The sequence below is a fragment of the Euprymna scolopes genome, chromosome 17, assembly GCF_053919585.1.
Source record: "Euprymna scolopes isolate OS-2025 chromosome 17, ASM5391958v1, whole genome shotgun sequence".
Classification (NCBI taxonomy): Eukaryota; Metazoa; Mollusca; class Cephalopoda; order Sepiida; family Sepiolidae; genus Euprymna; species Euprymna scolopes.
Genome location: NC_136498.1, coordinates 2,072,460 through 2,095,019, shown reverse-complemented (window position 1 = coordinate 2,095,019; position 22,560 = coordinate 2,072,460). Strand labels below are relative to the sequence as shown.

Sequence of the window (22,560 nt, the reverse complement as noted above, 5' to 3'; positions counted from 1 at the left end):
TTTCTAGCATGCAGGTGCACGCTCTGTCAATGAAGCCACTGAGTCTGATGTGTATCATTGGTAACTCTTTGATCTTTCTACACCTACCCAACACGAGTTCAAACCTGTACCACGTTACTGACACACAATATATAACAATATTTTTTTACATAAAAATTAACAATTATTTTCATACCTATCAGTGTAGGAAGTGAGAATAAATTGGAGCCGACAATTGGAAGAACAACATACAAAAATGTGGATTTATAAGACCAAAAATCCAACCTCGGATGCCCTTTGGGACTCGTGGTGCAATGGATAGAGATGCGGAATATCTACGATTCCAGGTGAGCATTGTCTGAAATTAGCTGTTTCAATCTCACCCAAGGCCAGATGGAGAGTTAGTTTGCCAAACCGTGATGAGATGACAACAACGATGGAAAGCAGTAATTGCTGTGGATGTAGTTGGAGGATTCGAAATTCCTATCCCGTTATGGTTTAACCACCTGATGAAGTCCAGAGGAATAATTGGCCGAAACGTTGTGAAACAACAATTAGAAGATGAGGCTAATAGTTCACAAAAATTAAATAAAATGAATTGTAAATGTATTTAATAAAGTTACATACAATATGGAAAAGCTGGAACCGTAGGACAAAGAAAAACAAAAACCAATAATTGAAGTTTTTTTCTTTAAAATATATTGCATTTATTTTTCAGTAAATCTTTCACATATTGTTGATAGAATTTGAGATGGTGAAAAATATTTTGATATTTCGGTAGAAACTCACCCCTTTTCAAAACTTTTCAATTTTTCAGTAAATCTTTCATTCACAGTTAATAGAATCTGAGAAGATGATAAATATTTTGAATAAAATAAATACACACCTGTGTTAAGAGCACGACATCGTTTTGAAGTTTTCTAAAAACGTCAACGGATAACTTCTTGAAGGCTTCATCAGTTGGAGCAAAAAAGGTGAGATTTCTGCGTGAATCACACAAGACACGAAGCAAGGTAAATGATTTCTGGATGAATTTCCTTAGAATACTGAACAGAAAAAAAGAAAAACAATAATATTTTTGTGGAGCTCTGATAGTAGTGCGGTACCAAACTGAGATTTTAAATGGTTTCAAATCTGCTGACTATATTTATAGTTTATTTTTAAAAGGCAATTTGTTTTAATTTCTATTTATTTAAAATCAACAAGAGTGGAAAACAATTTTAGTTTTTCATTAAGTCGTTAACATTACATTTAAGTTGGTATTATTACAATCAAAGAAAATGTGGACAACAGATTTGAGATAATAGAATCCATTTGGATTCAAGAAAATGTCTAAAATTTAAGTCTTAAGCTTAATACATCTTAAGAAGAAATTGAAATTCAAACTAACTGGCTTAATCAGTGTTTAATGAATATAAATTAAATTTGAGGTAGTTAGTCGATGTTTTGGCAACATCTCTTCTTTTATACATGTTCTAATACAAGCATTTACAAATGAAACACAAAAAAACAACGCATGTTGCAAAACATTGTGTATATGTAGCAAGTTTATTTATTTGTTGACTGTTATCCTCATCTTCATACTTTTTGTTGTTCATCACGTTTCGGCCAACTAATCATCTGTCATCTATGAAGGTGAGAATAATACTTCACAAATAAATAAATATACCAATTACTCATCTTAAAGGATTCCAATAAAAAAAATGTAACGAGTCTATTGTGTAAACATCTATATATATCTACGTGTATATATCCGTTGTTCTGTGTTGTATGTATAATGGATACATATCAGTACATGTTATATAACGTCTACATAAACGTGGTGTATATATAATTGTTTGTATAATGTGGCTCGACATTCAAACAAACATGGGACAATAACATAAGAAGGTACAGGTTTTTTACCAGCATGAATAACATCTTTCTGTGGAGACACAGCAGACCAAAAGAGAAACATACCTTCTTGATAGTTCTTTATGGTTGTCTTGCTGAAAATGAAATTCCTCCTCTGAAAGACAACGCCATGATGGAAAGTTATATAAAGAAAATATAACAATTTCACTTTTGTAAGATTCCCTCAAAGCTAAACGCATTTTTTTTCAAAAGAGTCACCACTTATCAAGGCCCAGAGGCTACTCAAGGATAAGGGTTAATGAATGTACAGTAGTCAAAGGGAACATGTTGTAGTAATCGTTAGTAGTGGAAATTTGGTAAATTGAATTACTTAAAGGGATGGCTCATCAAGAATTTGTTCACATTGGACTTGAAGAAAACCGTAGTCATTTGGATAGCAGGAAAACGAAATGGAATTTCTTTGTTGTTTCTACATTCTGCTATAATTAGTCAGTCGAATGCTTCCAAGATTGACGGACAAACCTAACTCCACTCCTCTGAGCGACATCTTAACTCTGTCTAACTTTCTCACTAATTGCCTTGTCATATGTATAACTCTTTCTTTGTTTTATTTTCTTACATCACATAACCCGGTCAGTCATTGTTTGGTAACATTAATTGAATTTTTTTTATTTATTTAAAACTAAATATTCCAATCTTAAAATATTAAAAAAAATGTAAACCTTTTATTGTTTTGCATATTTATCTGGCTAAAATGTTTGACCCAGTAAATATTCTATTACAACTTTTAAAATCTGCTATTGAAATATTTCGTTTCAATAGCATCTGAACATCTCGCAGTGCCACATCTTGCCTCCTCATTCCATTTGGTCATCTGGCGCTAACCCGGGAGTCCAATATTTAACACACGGAAACAATAATGTATACAAAAATATTCTCCTGTAAACCTAATAGGGTTTGCTGTGAAATTATGAAAATGTGTGCAATAAAATCTGAAAAAGTATTGTGTGCACATTAGCATAAGTTGAGGAAAATGTCTTACATAACGTGAAATGTGTGTTGTGGTCAGTGTGTTTGTTAGAGGAAATGGAAGAAAAAAGGTCAATATTCTTGTATATCATGGATTCAAATAGTATTTCGATTCGACGTATCATATCGCTTTATTTTTAATACATGTGCAATTAATGTAATTAAAATTTTTGTAATAACAGAATCATTTTTTAAGTCTTTTAATGTTAACGAGTTAAACAATATCCAAAGAAATTATTGAAATCAAAACGCGAATGAGACAAAAGATTGTTTTATCTTAGTATTCTTTTGTATGGAACGTATAACTAGTAGTGCTACCCGACATTGCCCGGAGCCATAAAACTAATAGAAGATGTTAAATAGTGTTAAGTTTCTAACACAAACATGGACAAGAAATTCCTTTTTTTTTTTTCTGTTTGTGAGGATTGAAAAAATAAAACTTAAGATGCCTCCAGAGCACTATTAAAATAAAGCTTCTCCCACTTCTTTCCTTTGTAGAGAAATTACAATAGTTAAGAAACAATAAATTAAACCTAGCCTTTTTGTCTTTCAATTTGAAAAAATGCTGACTCATTTCCTGGCTTTATTAATACATGACAGCATTAAAAACCTGTTGATAACATTCAATTTTTAAAAATTTTTTTATTACATTTTCACCCCAAACAAGGCACATTGCCACTTTGGTGTAGGGTGCTACTATCAGGAGCAGCAACTACTGGGGCACTATGTTGGGATTTGGGCAGCAAGATGTCGGTTCACGTTACACTTGAACTTCTGCATGTCAGTACGTTAGGCCAAGCAGTTTGAAAGATGTACTCTCAGACAGGGAGTCACTGGCCATTGCTATTGGTGGCAGAGAAGGTTTCTTGTAATTATTGAAGGAAACCAGTTTAGTCTTGATACAGTCAATGATACAAATTGCCATTTGACCCCCCAAAAATGAATCTTTTTTGTTTTCTAAATTTTAGATATTATTTTTCGGGGTAACACTAATTAAAAGACACCAACTTTGTAGGTGTTTCTTGTGTATTTTTCAAGTTTTAGCTGGACATACAAACGCACAGACAATTGCCTTTCATATGCTGTTACGTTGCAACGGGTTCTTCTTCCGTCTCGGCTTTTACAACAATGAAATAGCTCAAAGAAATTGGATTCAAGTGGCAAATAAAGCAAGGACACTCTTTTTCTCATTCGACATTCTTTCTTTAAACTCACTCCTTAAATTATTTATCCCACTCTGTCTCCCTCGATGGACCACTGTTAGAACACAATGTCCAGATAAGTGCTGGGACGATTAATCTAGAATTGGAAAAATCAAAACTTTTTAGAAAATCTGTACTGGAATCGGAAAAATTTTCGCTTTATTTCCGATTTCCAAAACTATTCTTTTCATTTGTTTTTTGTCCGTTTAAAACTTAATTTACCTTTGATAGATACATTGTTTTAGAACTACCAGTAAAAGTAAAATCTATATTTCATCAAAATGAATTTAGGTAAAAATGGGACTGAAAGAAATAGCACAGAAAAATGGCACATCCAAAATGGCACGCATGGTTGAATAGGAAAGATGGAACAACTGAAAAATATAAATGTAAATCTCAGAATGAGTTTATTAATCACTTTTTATTGGAAAATAATATTAGAAAAGAAATAGAAAATCCACGCACACCCACAACTGTACTTGGTAATACCAGTCGTAGAGTTGACAGATCCTCATTCGGAAAATTGGAGTGACCGTCATGCATCGCCAATACTTATACTGTTAGTATGGTTTCTAATGAAGAAACAAAAGAAAACTCCACCCCAAGTATTGGACCCTAGTCCAAAAATGGAACTGGTAACAGAGGCAATTAAGGTGTCCTCCCACCTACCCACACATCACAGAGGCCTGTGGGGAGTAAGATCCTCAAAAATACTAACAATTTTCCACTGGACTTTCAGGCTAATTATTGTATCTCTCTGCAACGATTTATTTGTTTATTGTATAATCCTGTTTGTTGCATTTCTATTTGTTTATTGTTCACCTATGTATAATCCTGTTTGTTGCATTTCTATGAAGATGCGTGCTGCTAAATAAATATATACACTCTGGCTTGGTCCAGCCGTTTGGCAATTAAACACAGAAAAGGTTTCATAACAAAAGTATTTTATTTCTCTTGTCTACAGTGGTTGTCGAACGTATTAAGCAAGAGTGATGTTGGGCTTGACGAGATAATGACGTAACGATCGTCTTTCTCAGTCTCTCTTTTTTTGTTTGATGAACCTTTTGTTTTTATTGACAATTTCTTTCTTATTTCCATCATGTGTGTCAAAGTCTGACATGGTATTCTCTTTGTTCTCTGCTAACCTGGAATTTGTGTGTGCGTGCGCGATCTCCAAGTTCCTTTATCCAACATAATGAAGAGACTTAAACTGACCAATCATAAAAGAGCCAAGCACTCCTAGACCAAAAAAGAATATTTGGAAAAACCCTAATTTTGAAGATTCCCCAAATTACTACCTTCTCACAAAATAGAATTAATAGTGGCTGAATAATAAGTTTGGCGCTTGGACTCTGTGGTGGACGAGGTGGAAGTAAAAAGTTGGGATCCAATTGAAGTTGGCAACGGACATAAAAGTTGAAGCTGAGATGTCGTCACATTCGAGTCATAAAAAGTTGGAATCTCGACTTTACTAACCAGTAAAGCTTTATTACTGTTGACCAAAAGAAGAGTTTATCGGGCATATGTATGCATTATAATGATTTATGGAAGTGAAAACTGGTCATTAAAGATTGAGGATATATGTTGGATGGAGAGAAATGAATTGCAAGCAGTTAACATAATGTTTTACAGATTTGTGTTTCAACCAATCGCTATGGAAACGAAGTAATAGGCCTCATCACGAGCATCTTTCTCAACAGCTTGGCTCTATATATGGGTTAATATGCTCTATATATGGGTTAATACGGCTCTATACATGGGTTAATATGGCTCTATATATGGGTTAATACGGCTCTATATATGGGTTAATATGGGTCTATATATGGGTTAATATGGGTCTATATATGGGTTAATAATGTGAATTGACTTTACAAGTGCCTCTTCGTCATCCATACAGGGTGAAACGTTAAAAGTGTCGACCTAAAGAAAACAGCACTACATCTTTATTTTACAACTCTGAGCATGCCATTGCCACAAGCGCCAGCAGGAGCTTGATGAATACTAGGCAAAAGGTGGTGAATGATCAGGCTGGTTTTGGTGTTGTGGGAGGTCATGTTGGTGATCTTCTCGATGTATGACCAAACAAAGTAGTTCAGTGGGTTCAGGTCGGGGAGGAGGGGGCAGTGAGAGAAGGGTACAATGTCATAGCATTTCTCTTTGAAGCCAAGCGTAGGTTTCTTTGAACTTGTGAGTCAGTGTTAAGTCCTGCTGCCACACTCAGAGTCTGCTAGCGGCCACTTGATTGTACCAGGAGATCACCAGCACATCCAGGTACACTTTAGTGTTGACATTCAAACCGACTTCGAAGATGTGAGGTGGCATGATGTGGCCCTCACTTGAAACCACACTAAAGACCATAACCTTGAATCGTCCGATGCGTTGAGCTGTGCCTTCAAGCGTTAGACTATCCAGAATTATATTTTGAGAGTGCTGGCAATGGTCCTGTTGTCATGAATCGGTAGAGAGCATGAGTTGTGCAGTGGCGCATCTCTGATCTTACTCATTTAACATTGTGTCACTTTCAGACATGATAGAATGCTCCTATCGCTCTTGGGATTTGTACATAACTGGCCTACTTGTAGATGGTCAGCAACAAAAAAGAAAAGTAGTTTTCATCAAACGGAAATGGAATCATGTCTTTTCTAGGGCAACAATTTTATCATTCCACCCTGCATTTGTGCGATGGCCTTGAGCTGTCTCTCAACCTGCCAAATCATCAGAACATCCAATGAAACTACTTGATTCTTGCATGTTGGTTTCTGGAAGGATTATTTTATTTATTATTATTTGTCCTCTCTTTTTTTCGTCTCAATAATATTTAATGTTTGTTGCAGTGTTGAGAGGAGTAATCAGAATTGGAATTGTGACCCCCCCCCTCCCCAAATCGAAACTTTGGCAGGTATTGGAATTGGAAAAAATTGGGCTTATTTTCCGATGCTTAAAACAAATCTTTTTAATGTTTTTTCTTTGTTACAAAACTTAATTCACAATCGCTGATATTATTAATCACATATTTATTGATTTTGAATTACCAGCAGAACTAACATCTCGAGGTCACCCCACACAAGTGCATTTTTATATTTATGGAAATTTATGTACATATTACATGAACTTTTATGATAGTCCGAAAATTTAAAAAAAAAAAAATCAATAACTAAATATTTAGAGATTTAAAAAGAAATTTAACTTCAGTAATTGTATTGAAATCGAATGGTTTTATGATAGCCTAAAAATTAAAAATAAAGACAACTCAATAGCTAAATATTTAGGGATTAAAATTTTTTTTTTAATCAGTAATTGTATTGGAATTGAGAATTGTATTATAATCGTCCTATCACTAGTTTGTTAAATTTCTGAAATGTTATTAACGCTGGCCATTTTCCTATTCTGATTTGTAGTTATCGCCCTTGTTTGTTATTAAAAAAAACTTAATTTGATTATTTATGTAATAAAAAATATTTCAGAATTTTCAAGCTTTACCTGAAGTCTGGGTGCTGAAATATCGTATTGTAAGCGCATTCTACAGGTAATGGGAAAAGCGCTTTGTCGATCAAATGCACAATCGTGCCATTTCCCTTCTGATTTGCCTTCACAATTTTAGCTCCACTCACAGAGAAAATCTGAAAATGAAAAAAAAAATTAAATTAAAACAATTTAGCAGAGGTGCTACAAACAGCAGCACAACTCACCTTATGCGATTTTGAATCTCTGCTTAATTTCTAAGCTCAGCGCTGATTGGTGCAAACATTTAACTTTCTTTCTGGCTTGACCAATCAGAAGCCATCTTTCAGGCAATCTGCATACACAACCTAAATAGATAAAAGGGAGAACTAACTAGTTTAATTCTCTTTCTAGCGAACAGTCCATATGGCAAGCTGACTCATTTCACTAGGTTTCTTTCATCCTTTCCCCCATGCCGACTAGTTCTGTGGTTCAACAAGAAGCTCCAAATATCCAGCATATCTACAACAGTTGCACACACACACATTGACTTAATATAACACATAGTTATACGCGGCTTGACTTCAGCCTCTATGTATAAACAAACATTCTCATACAAACTCTTTCCCTGCTTTACAAACAAAAAATTCACCCTGTCATTTATATTAGGTTGGTGCAAAAATAATGTCGTTATATATATATATATATATATATATATATATATATATATATATGTGAACATCAAAAAACGACATTGTTTTGCACCAACCAAATATACGGACTCTTTCTTCCTTCCTCATCAGACATTGATTTAGCAACTCGTGAATTTTCTAGCCTTTTATTTTTGTTCATACTCATAAACGCATTCATTTTTTAACACCTTATTAAACCAAACACCATGATAAAATATTTGAACATAAAAATAACTTGAAGCATAAAAACTTTTTAAAATAATTACTGGATTCACCATTAAATCATTCGAAAAGGACACGTGGCATAGTGGATAAAGTATTTGGTAAAATTCAGTTGTAAAGCTACTCTTCTAGAAGTTGAAGGTTCAATCCTTCGTGTTGTTGATACTCAAAACATAATTGAAAATTACTTAAAACTTCTACTCAGTCATGATTGATGGGACAAGAGCTTGCTACCTCGTGGATTAAATAAATGGTTCTATTTGAAATTCTGTGCAGATTCCAGAGTTTGACAAAGATTCCCTAGTTCGACGAATCACCTAAAAAAAAGATTAAGGGCTACATCACCCGAAATGATGTGAATAACATTCAAGGTGAGAACAACAGTTCCAATAATCAAAATAATTATCGATTCTTATCTCAAAATTTCAGAAACATAAGAACTTTTGTCTAAAATTACTGGATTTTGCATTAAATAACCCCAAAAAGGGTTGATATGCCCTAAAACAAACCCACCAAACCAAACTAAACGCCCTTCTTTTTCATGTCTCCTTTAATTTACATGTTAACAAAGACTATAAAGTAGCTTTTAGGAATAGAAATGAACTTTATCATCTCTTTTTAACAAATACACATTTTTTTTCCATCTCTTTTTAACAAATACACATTTTTTTTCCATCTCTTTTTAACAAATACACATTTTTTTCCATCTCTTTTTAACAAATACACATTTTTTTTCCATCTCTTTTTAACAAATACACATTACGCTGACACCTCGGATTTCCACCTCAATTACAAAAAAAAAAAAAAAAAAAAATTGCCACTTTGATGTAGGCGGCTACTATCAGGGATATAAGCTACAGGGGTACTATGTGGGGAGTTGGTTCACGTTACACTTGAACTTCTGCATGTCAGTACAGTTGGGGAAGCAGGAACCCGGAAGGGAATTCCAAAGTCTAGCGATTCTGGGAAAGAAACTACTGGAGTAGAAGGCTCTCTTACATCTAGGGATCTCTACTGTGAAGGGGTGGGATTTTGCTGTTTGTCGGGTTTGTCAGGGGTATTTACGTAGATGGGGTACAAGTGCTTGCAGTTTGTCGGAGCATTCACTGTTAAAGTACTTGTAGAACAGGCAGAGGGATGCTACATTACTTCGATGGGACAGAGGCTAAAGCTTGGATGATAGTTCAGGACCTATTAGGTTGGCGACTCTCTTTTGAACCTTGTCTAGAAGTGAGAGATTAGTAGCAGATGCACCAGCCCAAATATGACAACAGTACTCCATACATGGGCGAATGGTGGCCTTATAGAGGTACAGGATACTTTCAGGCGTTAGTAGCTTTCTAGCACGGTAGAGAGAACCTATCTTTTTCGCAGCGGTCCTGGCAATGGTCTCAATGTAATTTTTCCAACTCATGTTTCTTGTAAACGTTAGGCCGAGGAGTTTAAAAGATGTACTTTCAGATAAAGAGTCTTTGGCCATCGCTATTGGTGGTAGAAAAGGTTTCTTGTAGTTATTGAAGGAAACAAGTTTAGTCTTGGTAGCATTGGATGTAACCATCCATTTATGTCCCCATTCCACTACAGATTGAAGGCCGTCCTCTAGTGTTTCAGCCATTTCTTTAGATATGTGTTCATTTGTTTTCCTGTCATGTCTATTATAGAGCATGGTGTCATCAGCATATATACGCAGCTCATAGACAATTTTGTCAGGGAGGTCATTTATGAATATTAGGAATAATAGCGGTCCAAGGATAGATCCCTGAGGCACTCTCGTATTTATATCATATTGTTTAGATGTATGACCATCGAGGACAACCTGGATTTTTCTCTTATCTAAGAAGGATTTAATTATGTTAAGTATTCTTCCAGTGATACCGTATGATCTGATTTTCCTGAGAAGACCTTCATGCCATACCCTGTCATAAGCCTTAGATATATCTAGAGCTGCTGCTCTGCCCTCCCCTGCTTTGTAGTTTTAGTCTTTATAAAGAAAATCATTTTCAAGTGATTAATAGGAATTTGTAGGTATTACAACAAAAATCTCGCAAGTTTGAATTATTATTGAGTCATCTCCCTTATTTCTTGAGATTTTTTTCAAAATGGCGGGCAAGACAGTTAGTCCTCGGTTACTCATAAAATTTGATTTTTTTATTTAAAAATAAAACTACTTGATCAACGTATATGCTTTTGGGAATATGATATTTTCATTTCGTCACAAATACGTACCTCGTTTTTTTTTGTCTTTTAATGCAAGCGTCGATATTTCTTCGCAAACAAATAAGGAATTTACTTTTGTATCGATGTTGAGGATCGAAATTTAATGAATTAGAGAGAGAGAGAGAGATTAGAATACTGTCAAACACAATTGGATTACTGCAGATTAATCACTATACACGGAAGGCTCCGACCAGATATTGCAAAGAAATAGTAAGTCTGCCATTTCATCTGAGATGCGTTCAAGTTTAAGTGATGAAGACAGAAACAAGAATGTTGATCGAAAAGTTAATACGAAATTTTTTTTTTGTTTTGTTTGGGATGTTTTTTTGTTTTGTTTATTTGTTTTTTGGTTTATTATTTGTTGTTTTCTGGGGGTTTTCTTTCTTAACTTTTCGTTTTCTTTGTTTTCTTCCATAATGTTCTGTGAGAATTCTTCAGCTATTTTTTCTGTCATATTTTGAATGTTGAGGATCCTCCAATGTTGAGTGAAGAGCGATTTATTGACTTTTGAGTTATTCAAGTTAAAGTTTATTGATGCGAGGGAGTAAATGGAGGCGGGGGGGGGGGTTAGAAATAGAGAAAAAACTGAACAGTTGTTGATTGGGTTTTAATTCTTTCATTTTTTTGTGATTTTTTTTGTGATTTAATTTACTTCGATTTTCTGTTAGTTTCAATCATCATCATCATCCGTTTAACATGCTGTCACACGTTTGACAGTTTTAAAAAAACTGACTTCCAAAGCAACCTAACTTTAAATTTGCTTGGTCATATCCGTCGGCATTATCAGTTATAGTATTAAGATATGAATTTAATTCGTTCCATGACGTATCTCGAAAAAAATCGTATTTCAAAATGATTATTCCCATTTGAATTAAAAGAAACAGAATTAATTCGTTCCAGAGTAAAACATTTAAAATTATACTCAATTTGCACTAAACAATCACTAAAGAAAGATAAATACAATAATGGCTTGGAAATTGACATATAATAATAAACATCAATAAAATCAATTAAAAAATGATTGTACTCATCAGCTAGGGAAGGAGAGAAGCAAGGCTATCACATAAGCACACATAGACACGCACGCACACACACACACACACTCACACACACACACAGACAATATGGTAACTAAAAAGGGGCAACATTAGACACAACTGAAAACATTGAATGAACTTACTAAATGCTTAATATTTACGTATTAGTGTAATAGAAATGATAATTAAAAAAAAAAACAAAGAATAAAATTGTAACCAACTTATTATGAAGACAGGGATAAGCGGCTAACGAAGGTGAGTTAGGAGGAAGAGGAGGCAGAGAGATAGAGGCTGAGACAACCTAGCCTACCACATACACACAGACACTTTTTTTTGCTTTTCCTTTTGTATTTTTGGAGGGTGGGCTTTTTGTTTTTTTTAATTTTTTGACGTCATGCGAATTTTGAAATCGTATCTTAAAAAAATCGTATTTTAGGGTAAAAATACAACTATAATGTATCCTTATTAAAAAAATGTATCTTAGTGCATTCGTATCTCAAGATATTACTGTATTAGCAAGAAAACCCAATATTGGTCGGGATTAAATAATGATTATTATTATTATTATTATTATATACTTGTTTGCTATGCTCATAATAACATGTTAAATAACGATTATTATTATTATTATTAATATTATTATTATTATTATTATTAATATTATTATTATATACTTGTTTGCTATGCTCATAATAACATGTTAAATAACGATTATTATTATTATTATTATTATTATTATTAATATTATTATTATTATTATTATTAATATTATTATTATATACTTGTTTGCTATGCTCATAATAACATGTTACGTTTGCATGTTTTTATTACCCTCCTCTTCCATTTTACATTCTAATATAGTCGGAAGAAGCTAAAATGTTTGAATTCTGAATTAGTGTCTTATACATATGGTTTAAATTTCATTAAAATCAGATACACATATTTTAAGTTTTAAGGGTGGGGTCTGTCTTAATGGATCATGTAAATGGGGGGGTCCATAAATATTCCGCACAGAAAGTGTAACTTAGAGATTCAACTTCTCTGGTCTTTTCTGAATAATTTTGAATAAGATTAAGCTACAAAGTGAATGTGATATTTTACTGGCGAGTGTGTTCGTTATATGCCAAACGGAGGAAAGGGGGTGAATATTCTTGTGCATACCTTTTTATATTGCAGATTGTAACGCCCTTTACCATCACGAAAAGAGTCCAAAACACCTTCTAGTTAGTGTGTGTATAAATGTGTCGAAACGTGTAGGTAATGTTACACGTGACAGATGTTACACAAGGTCAAGCTTACAAGGTGTGGTCACGTTTCAATGCAACAAGGGCATTCACTGCTGGTAGCAATTACCCCTTAAAATTGTTTGGTCAGATCTTTTGGTATTATCCGTTACTAGCAGGAAAACCCGATGTTGCTCAGGAGTGAATGAGGATTACTACTATGCTCATAACACTTTATTACTTTTGTTTTTTTACGTTTTTTTCTTTACATAGAAGTCACCACTTATCAAGGTCTGGAGGCCGCTCGAGGATAAGGGTTAATGAGTGTACAGCAGTCAATGGGACAATATTGTAGTAATCGTTAGTAGTGGAAATTTGTTAAATTATATTACTTAAGGGAATGGCTCATCAAGAATTTGTTTATGTTGGACTTGAAGGTGACCATATTGTAGTCAGCTGAAAAGCAGGCAAATTTCACCCCCTAATATATAGTCAGAAGTTGGAATATTTGAAAACTCTCTTCTGCTGGTTCCAGTCATCCACCACCACCACTATAATCATCATCATCATTTTTTTTATGGAACTCGCTCCAGGCATTAAGACACTTGACGTAAGGAGCTGAAAATACGCTACTTTAAGGTGAAACAACAGCCAATGTCAGATATGAGATGGTTAGATTCCAACCTAGAAAATAGCAATTCTTCCTCCTTTGTCAGAAACATTACTAATGGAATATAAAGTTTAAAGAACAAAATAAGGGAAACAAAAGTTTTGCGGATGCCGAAGGTAAACCCAAAATCAACTTTCTACTCTCCTAATGTCCATTTACATATTTGATGACTTTAACTTCCAACGTAACTTATCTCTGGCCAGGCTTTTATTTATCCCTCTTTTCCTATCTCTTCCTTCGATGTTTACATTGGCTTTCTCCTGTGAGCTGAACCTGCTACCTCAACTGTTCTATACCTACTCATCTAAGAACTATCATTCATTTTGCTAACAGGCCATATCCTACAAGTCCACTTTCTGCACATATCTTTTTATCATACTTTCCAAATTTCATCTTCCTCTAAAGTCATCAGAACTAAGCTTGTCTTTAAAACTCACAGTACACATCCACTGTATCATTTTCATATCATTTCTCTCCATGCAACGCAGGTCCTCAACTCTCATTGCTTAGGTTTCACTTCCATACAGCGTCACATGCGGATTGTGGTTCTGTTTTTCTCATGTTAATTTAATGATGTATTTCTCGTGTTAATTTAATTATGTATTTCTCGTGTTAATTTAATTATGTATTTCTCGTGTTAATTTAATGATGTATTTCTCGTGTTAATTTAATGATGTATTTCTCGTATTAATTTAATGATGTATTTCTCGTGTTAATTTAATGATATATTTCTCGTGTTAATTTAATGATGTATTTCTCGTGTTAATTTAATTATGTATTTCTCGTGTTAATTTAATGATGTATTTCTCGTGTTAATTTAATGATGTATTTCTCGTGTTAATTTAATTATGTATTTCTCGTGTTAATTTAATTATGTATTTCTCGTGTTAATTTAATGATGTATTTCTCGTGTTAATTTAATGATGTATTTCTCGTATTAATTTAATGATGTATTTCTCGTATTAATTTAATTATGTATTTCTTGTGATAATTTAATGATGTATTTCTCGTGTTAATTTAATGATGTATTTCTCGTGTTAATTTAATGATGTATTTCTCGTATTAATTTAATTATGTATTTCTTGTGATAATTTAATGATGTATTTCTCGTGTTAATTTAATGATGTATTTCTCGTGTTAATTTAATGATGTATTTCTCGTGTTAATTTAATGATGTATTTCTCGTGTTAATTTAATTATGTATTTCTCGTGTTAATTTAATTATGTATTTCTCGTGTTAATTTAATGATGTATTTCTCGTGTTAATTTAATGATGTATTTCTCGTATTAATTTAATGATGTATTTCTCGTATTAATTTAATTATGTATTTCTCGTGATAATTTAATGATGTATTTCTCGTGTTAATTTAATTATGTATTTCTCGTGTTAATTTAATGATGTATTTCTCGTGTTAATTTAATGATGTATTTCTCGTGTTAATTTAATGATGTATTTCTCGTGTTAATTTAATGATGTATTTCTCGTGTTAATTTAATGATGTATTTCTCGTGTTAATTTAATGATGTATTTCTCGTGTTAATTTAATGATGTATTTCTCATATAAATTTAATGATGTATTTCTCGTGTTAATTTAATGATGTATTTCTCGTGTTAATTTAATGATGTATTTCTCGTGTTAATTTAATGATGTATTTCTCATATAAATTTAATTATGTATTTCTTGTGTTAATTTAATGATGTATTTCTCGTATTAATTTAATGATGTATTTCTCGTGTTAATTTAATGATGTATTTCTCGTATTAATTTAATGATGTATTTCTCGTATTAATTTAATGATGTATTTCTCGTATTAATTTAATGATGTATTTCTCGTGTTAATTTAATGATGTATTTCTCGTGTTAATTTAATGATGTATTTCTCGTGTTAATTTAATGATGTATTTCTCGTGTTAATTTAATGATGTATTTCTCGTATTAATTTAATGATGTATTTCTCGTGTTAATTTAATGATGTATTTCTCGTATTAATTTAATGATGTATTTCTCGTATTAATTTAATGATGTATTTCTCGTGTTAATTTAATGATGTATTTCTCGTGTTAATTTAATGATTTATTTCTCGTGTTAATTTAATGATGTATTTCTCGTGTTAATTTAATGATGTATTTCTCGTGTTAATTTAATGATGTATTTCTCGTGTTAATTTAATGATGTATTTCTCGTGTTAATTTAATGATGTATTTCTCGTGTTAATTTAATGATGTATTTCTCGTGTTAATTTAATGATGTATTTCTCGTGTTAATTTAATGATGTATTTCTCGTGTTAATTTAATGATGTATTTCTCGTATTTATTTAATGATGTATTTCTCGTGTTAATTTAATGATGTATTTCTCGTGTTAATTTAATGATGTATTTCTCGTGTTAATTTAATGATGTATTTCTCGTATTTATTTAATGATGTATTTCTCGTGTTAATTTAATGATGTATTTCTCGTGTTAATTTAATGATGTATTTCTCGTGTTAATTTAATGATGTATTTCTCGTATTAATTTAATGATGTATTTCTCGTGTTAATTTAATGATGTATTTCTTGTATTAATTGCTACGAATGAAATACAAAAGTGAAATGCTTATCATAATTAGCCTGACGAACTCCTACTTGGAATGAAACACAGACGTTTAGTAAAAGGATATTTTGTGCTCATTTCCACTTTTATAAAATTAAGTTTATCTATAGATCCATAAAAGTGACCATATTTGTATATGTGCGGAACAGTCTCTACCAAACTACTCTGTCTACAGACTTGAAACTTTGTATAGTGGATTTTGACCTGTAGAACAAATTTCATTTATTTTTGTAGGCAGTAAAATTAGTTGCTAAGGGATCAAAATTGAAAAATTGGAACTTGGCACATGTAAGTAAACTTAAAATACTCTTATGCATTCACAAATATACATTTATATGTTAAACTGCATTAATTTTTAAAGTTTTAATATCCATTTGTCCTTAGATTATATGATAGCAGATACCATTGAAAAGCAAAATGTTTTGGTTTCGATTCTTGCTAATGGTACCCGTCATATTGTTTTTTACTTTTTAAATCACTACTACACATTAGGTTAACGTTAAGTATTTTTTTTTTTAAACTAATCCTAAATGTTTTTTTATGTTACCTTGTTTTTAAACTTGTTTGTCGTGTTTTATTTATGTATTTTGTCTGTATTCTCATGTCTTATCCGTCACCCCCCCATGCTACAAAGTAAACGATAAAAACAAACAAAATGCTTTACACATCTGAACGTAACGACTTTTATTCTATAAATAGATAGGCACTCGACCAAGTTATCCAGAAATAGAAATCTTCTTTCGCTCTAGAAAGACATGATATGCCAGCTACTAGTTGACAAAAAGATGGCGGATGGAACTCTAGTGCAAAAACATTAAGTATTTTTTTTTAAAACTAATCCTAAATGTTTTTTATGTTACCTTGTTTTTAAACTTGTTTGTCGTGTTTTATTTATGTATTTTGTCTGTATTCTCATGTCTTATCCGTCACCCCCCCCCCATGCTACAAAGTAAATGATAAAAACAAACAAAATGCCGGCAACTAACGCAAAAAAAAAAATGCTGGAAATTATTCTCTATTAGAGTAGATAAAGTTAGGACTTTATTTAAGTAGTATACTTAATATATACCATTACTGCAAGATTGCCTGTATTGAAAATGCTTGCTTCCTTGCCAATCAAACCATCTAATATAGTTAGCCTTATGTTCAAGTACATTCGAAATATAATATAATACAGTGCAAAGAAACAGTTACTCGTGAAAACGAACCTCCTAAAGTAAAACCTTGAATAATTATCTAAATTCGAATGTAAATTAATATTAAGCCGACTTTACAAATTGATAATAGTTAATTATTGGATTTTAATTAATTATAAGGTGAAACTCTAATGATTCAAACTCAATAGATAACGACAAACTTCCACCTATTTATATGGGAGGGGAGATTATCATCCAAAGTGTCCTGAATTGTTAACTTAGCACCGGACTTACTACTTAGATATAAATAAGTCACTTACCCATTCCGCTCCCCCCCCCTTTTTTTTTTTTTTTTTAAATGGAGAATAGATAATACAGTGGATATGTTATCGGCAGCTCCAGTAACTCTTGCTTCTCCTATTTTGTCATTCAGTCCTCATTCAATTAGTGATTTTTCTGACAAAGGGTGAAAAAAAGGCTGCTTAAAGGTCAGTAGTACTTGGTCACCAGTAGTCTGAGATGTCGGAAATTTTTCTGTCTCTGTCTGTCCTTGTGGCCATGTCACTAGTAAGGGTGCTGGAGGTAAACGTTTTGTCTGGGCTGACGTTATCCGCCTGATAGTCAGGGATCCGAACCTTGGATTAACCACTAAGGAGGCTGTCCTATCAGCAGGCGCAAAGTACTGGGACTACTGTATTGCCATTTGGTGAGTGGATCTGGATCATGCAGTAGTCTCTGGTGGGGCCTCTCGATGCCATACTAGTGGGTAATTGTTACAGCTTTACCTTTTCGTGTGCTACAAAAAAAAAAAAAAATTTCCTGTCTTTTTCTCTCTTACTTTCCCTCTCTGTACTGCTCTAACCAAGTATGCCGACCTGTTCCACAAATCCCAAAAACTCAACATGAAATATCTCCAGAATAAAAACTCGATTAAACCTAGAACCCCATCTTTCAATGTAGACCCCTACTACCAGGTCTCCTTCTCCAACATCAGGGGTCTACGTTCCAACCTTCCAGAGGTTGAAACCCAATTACAGGAGACAAATCCGGACATATTATTTCTAAGTGAAACTGGAATAGGGCCGACCACTTCCCTAGATGAGTTCATAATTAACGGATACTCTAATTAAACAGCTAAATCTGACACCCAAGATCGCCATGGGCATGGAATATGTGCCTACATTAAGGATGGCTTCCCGTGCGGCAGGGATATCTCTAGAGAAGATCCTAATTTATCCTATATGTGCTTCAGGGTTGCACTTGCTAACAACACTGCATTTATATTTGCCCTCTATAGGCCCCACAACAGCGGAGTTACTATCTTTAAGAGCATATCTGAGAAAATAGACCACATACTTCACATTCCTCGGCTAACATCCACATCTGTGGTGACTTCAACGTCCATAACGTGGAATGGCTGACCCATTCAAATAAGATGAGGGGAGGTTTTGTCAGTATTTTGCCATTGCTTATGACCTCACTCAGATTGTTCGTGAACCCACCTGTGTACCCGATACATACGGTCAATATGCAAGCCTCCTAGACCTTTTTCTCTCAACTTCCCCTGAGCTATGTTCATGTTCTGTTCATTCTCCTCTAGGATCATCCGACCACTCCGTCGTATCAGATAAGATAAAAACGAAATGTAAGAAGCCCCCAGACGTACCCCTCCACCGTACTGTATACCAATACTCTATGGCTGACTGGGATAGCTTCCGTACATTCATATCTGATTTACCTCTGCACTCCATGTTTAAAAAGGAAGTGTCCTCTATAGTATTAGATCTGACCGAATGGTTAATTGTAGGCATAGACCAATTCATACCATCTAAAAAATTCCAACAAAAACCTAACAGCCAGCCATGGTTATCCCCAAAATGTGCTGCTTGTATCGCGCACAGAAATCACTTTTTCCATAGCTACCAACGTAATAGATGCACTGAGACTAAAGCTGCTTTCAGGACTGCCAGCAACCACTGTAAAAGAGTAATAAAAAATGCAAGAGAGCTATATGCCCAGTCTGTTAAATCCAAGGTAGCTGATCAGCGGCTTGGATCCCACCAGTTTTGGCAAATAACAAATAGGATCCTGAACAGAAGTGTGCGTTCTATCCCAACCATTATCAATGGACCAGAGGTCATTTCGTCAGTGTCAGACAAGGCCAAACTATTTGCAAAGAACTTTGCAGCTAATTCTACCCTATACGACGAAAGCCATCAACTCCCCATATTTCCTCCTATAACACAGAACAAGCTAGGTAACATACAAATATCCGTGCATGAGGTCACCAAGCTAATCAAGAACCTAGATTCCAGTAAAGCAACTGGCCCTGATGGCATCCCAATTATAGTGTTAAAAAAGCTTCAACCAGAACTTGCTCCCATACTTACGAAACTATTTAAGCGCTGCCTTAAGGAGAAGTGCTTTCCGACTCCCTGGAAGACCTCATCAGTTTTCCCTGTATTTAAGAATTCAGGTGATAAGTCATCTCCCTCTCAGTACAGACCAATAAGTCTCCTGTGTGTTATGAGTAAGTTGCTGGAATCCATATTAAATAGAGAAATAGTCAACCACCTCAGCAGGAATAACCTTCTTAGTGACACACAATATGGTTTCCGCTCTGCAAGATCTACCGCAGATGTGCTGACGGTTATATCCCACAGGATTAGTGAATCTCTTGACAAAGGCTTCCTTTCTAGGGCAATTGCTCTTGATATATCAAAGGCCTTCGACAAGGTATGGCATAAGGGTCTGCTTCACCAGATTTCCAGCTACGGTATAACTGGAAATGTTTTCTCAATCATTAAATCATTTCTTTCCGATAGGCTCATAAGAGTAGTGGTCGATGGACAAAAATCGGAGGCCTGCAATATAAATGCTGGAGTCCCTCAGGGGTCCATCCTGGGCCCAACTCTCTTCCTGATCTACATCAATGACCTCCCTAAACACATACTTAAATCATTCGTTGACATCTATGCTGATGACACGACCATCTACGGCAACACATCAAAGGTTGTAAATGACAGTTCTCTCTGATTCTCTCTCCTCTGATCTCGAGCGCGTGGTTCAGTGGGGGAAGATGTGGCTGGTTACCTTTAATGCATCCAAAACCAAATTCCTATCCTTACATCATCAACACTCTGATCCCCATCTGGCATCAATTGTGATGGAAGGCTCTCGTCTGGGTGAGGCCCCGTGTTTTGACAAGTTTCTGGGTTTGACCTTTACTCCTGATCTGAAATGGAACACGTACATCAAGTCTGTTGCCAAGGTCGTTGGAAAGATGGTGGGATCCTTCTACTGCTCCAGAAGATATCTCACTACTGATACAATTCTCCATCTATATAAAAGCCAAGTACGGCCAAGGATGGAATACTGTTGCCATATCTGGGCAGGAGCTGCTAAAAACATATAGAGGTGGAATTGAACCCAAGATGCCCAGTTATAAGACCAGAGTGGTCTTGGCATCACACCCCCATAGAAGTAAACTCCCCTGCTTGCATGAGAGGCGAGAGCAGGTTACTTAAACAAAACATTTACGGCAACAAGGGTGCTTTCAAATATACATCGTCTTGCCGACACTTTACATGGTGTTGCCGATATAGGAAACCTACTACAAACAACGTTGGAATACGAACAAACACAGCAGACATTATGTCCAGCAAGCCACTTACAAGGAGACCTGCCAAATCTACCATAGAACCGAACATGGTGACTGGGCGATATTCATTGACTCCTGGAATAAATACAAGGAGATGTGTGGGTTGGCAGAGAATGAGCTGAGAATGGCCTGTTGTTATATATTCGTTATCATCGAGGTTATCCTTGAGGGGGACCAAATTGAGCTTTCGTTACATTTGAATATGTTATATAGAGTTCTTCATTTAGGGGCACTTTTTACGTTTGGGTGTATACACTATATAACATCAAAGATTCCGTGTGATTGTCTCTAATATAAATGGTTGTGTGTTTGATTATCATAAAGGGAATCGTGTGTGTGACATGTAATTTCTGAACCTACCTCTGCTTCTTCAAAACGAACAATCTGGAAATTTCTCATCCTGGAGGGAGACTTGATACCTGTTTGACGAAAATTTATCACTCCAAGACGATGAAATGGTTTTATAGTTTTTTATTTCACTTTCCCCAGAGGTTCTGCAGAAGTGGAAGTGAAATCGCTTGTGTGGGCTCTTCTTCACACACGTCAGCGTTCGTCTCCCCCCTCCCCAGTTAAGAGGGGGAGACCACGGAAAAACGTCCGTCTTCTTCAAAGCTCAAATCAAATCTCCAGATCTAGCCAACCACGTCACACATACGTAATTTGGTCAGTTGACCTTTGGTTCTGGTAAACGTGTCTACCTCCACGTTTACTCACCTCTCTCTCTCTCTCTCTCTCTCTCTCTCTCCCCTTCTCTATTCTCTTATAGAGACACAGAGAGAGAAAATAGAAAGAGAAAGAAAGCCAGAGAGGGGGGGAGAGATGCTCGTTAACATTCCTCCACCCCTTTTTTTATCAAAATGTATGGCAAGCCATACATTTTTAATAACTAACTAACTAAAAACAATAATTATGTCCGAAGTACATCTTTATTTTTTCACTTTCCGGACTCACCCCTTTTCCAAGAAAGATCAGGCACCAGTACTCTTCTACAACACTATCAACCCTTCTGCTGCTTCTCGAAAGTCTCTCCTCGACATTAACTTGCTTCCAAGTTAGACAAAGATACAGCTTTGCAGATATACATCTTGTCTAGGCGGTCGCATTTTTTGGTAATTTCCACTGACTCTGCTCTTTATTTGGACCACTTGGCCAAACAAATGGAGACTCCATTTTCGATCACTTTTTCGAAAGGGGGCCAGCATATCGCAATTACGACCAGAACGTCGGATGCTCCATGTTGGTGGTAGCTTTATCGCATGGGGACTCGAACCCCAGACCCTCATATTAAAAGTCTGATGCTCTACCGACCCAACCATCCCACTCGCGTTCTCGACTTTCAGCATAGGCCTAAGTCCCAGTTTTTTTTTTCCTTTACTGTAATGCCCTGACGTCTTTCTCTGAGTGGTCCTATTACTGGAGCTTTGTTCTATTCAATCTACTACTTCGGGACTTCACAAAGCTCTTCTACTAACTCCCTTGGTTGGTCTAAGTCAAGATACGCCTTCACACTGATTCACTCGGAGCCTGTTTGAGTTCCTGGAACCTGACAAGATACGGAATCATCACTCCCTAACTATTGCGCCAAAGCTTACTTGCGCATCGA

The 22,560-nt window shown here is 34.8% G+C and overlaps 1 protein-coding gene across 1 annotated transcript in view; it reads right to left on the bottom strand.

Annotated features, from left to right (window-relative positions):
* Window positions 1-22,560, bottom strand: part of LOC145296650 (periostin-like) — an 89,874-nt gene that overhangs the window by 12,790 nt on the left and 54,524 nt on the right. Inside the window, exons 4-5 of the mRNA XM_080142583.1 lie at window positions 7,545-7,684; window positions 866-1,025 (exon numbers count right to left, since the gene is read on the bottom strand). Of these exons, the coding sequence (XP_079998709.1) occupies window positions 866-1,025; window positions 7,545-7,684 (300 nt within the window). The remainder of the gene's footprint in view (window positions 1-865; window positions 1,026-7,544; window positions 7,685-22,560) is intronic.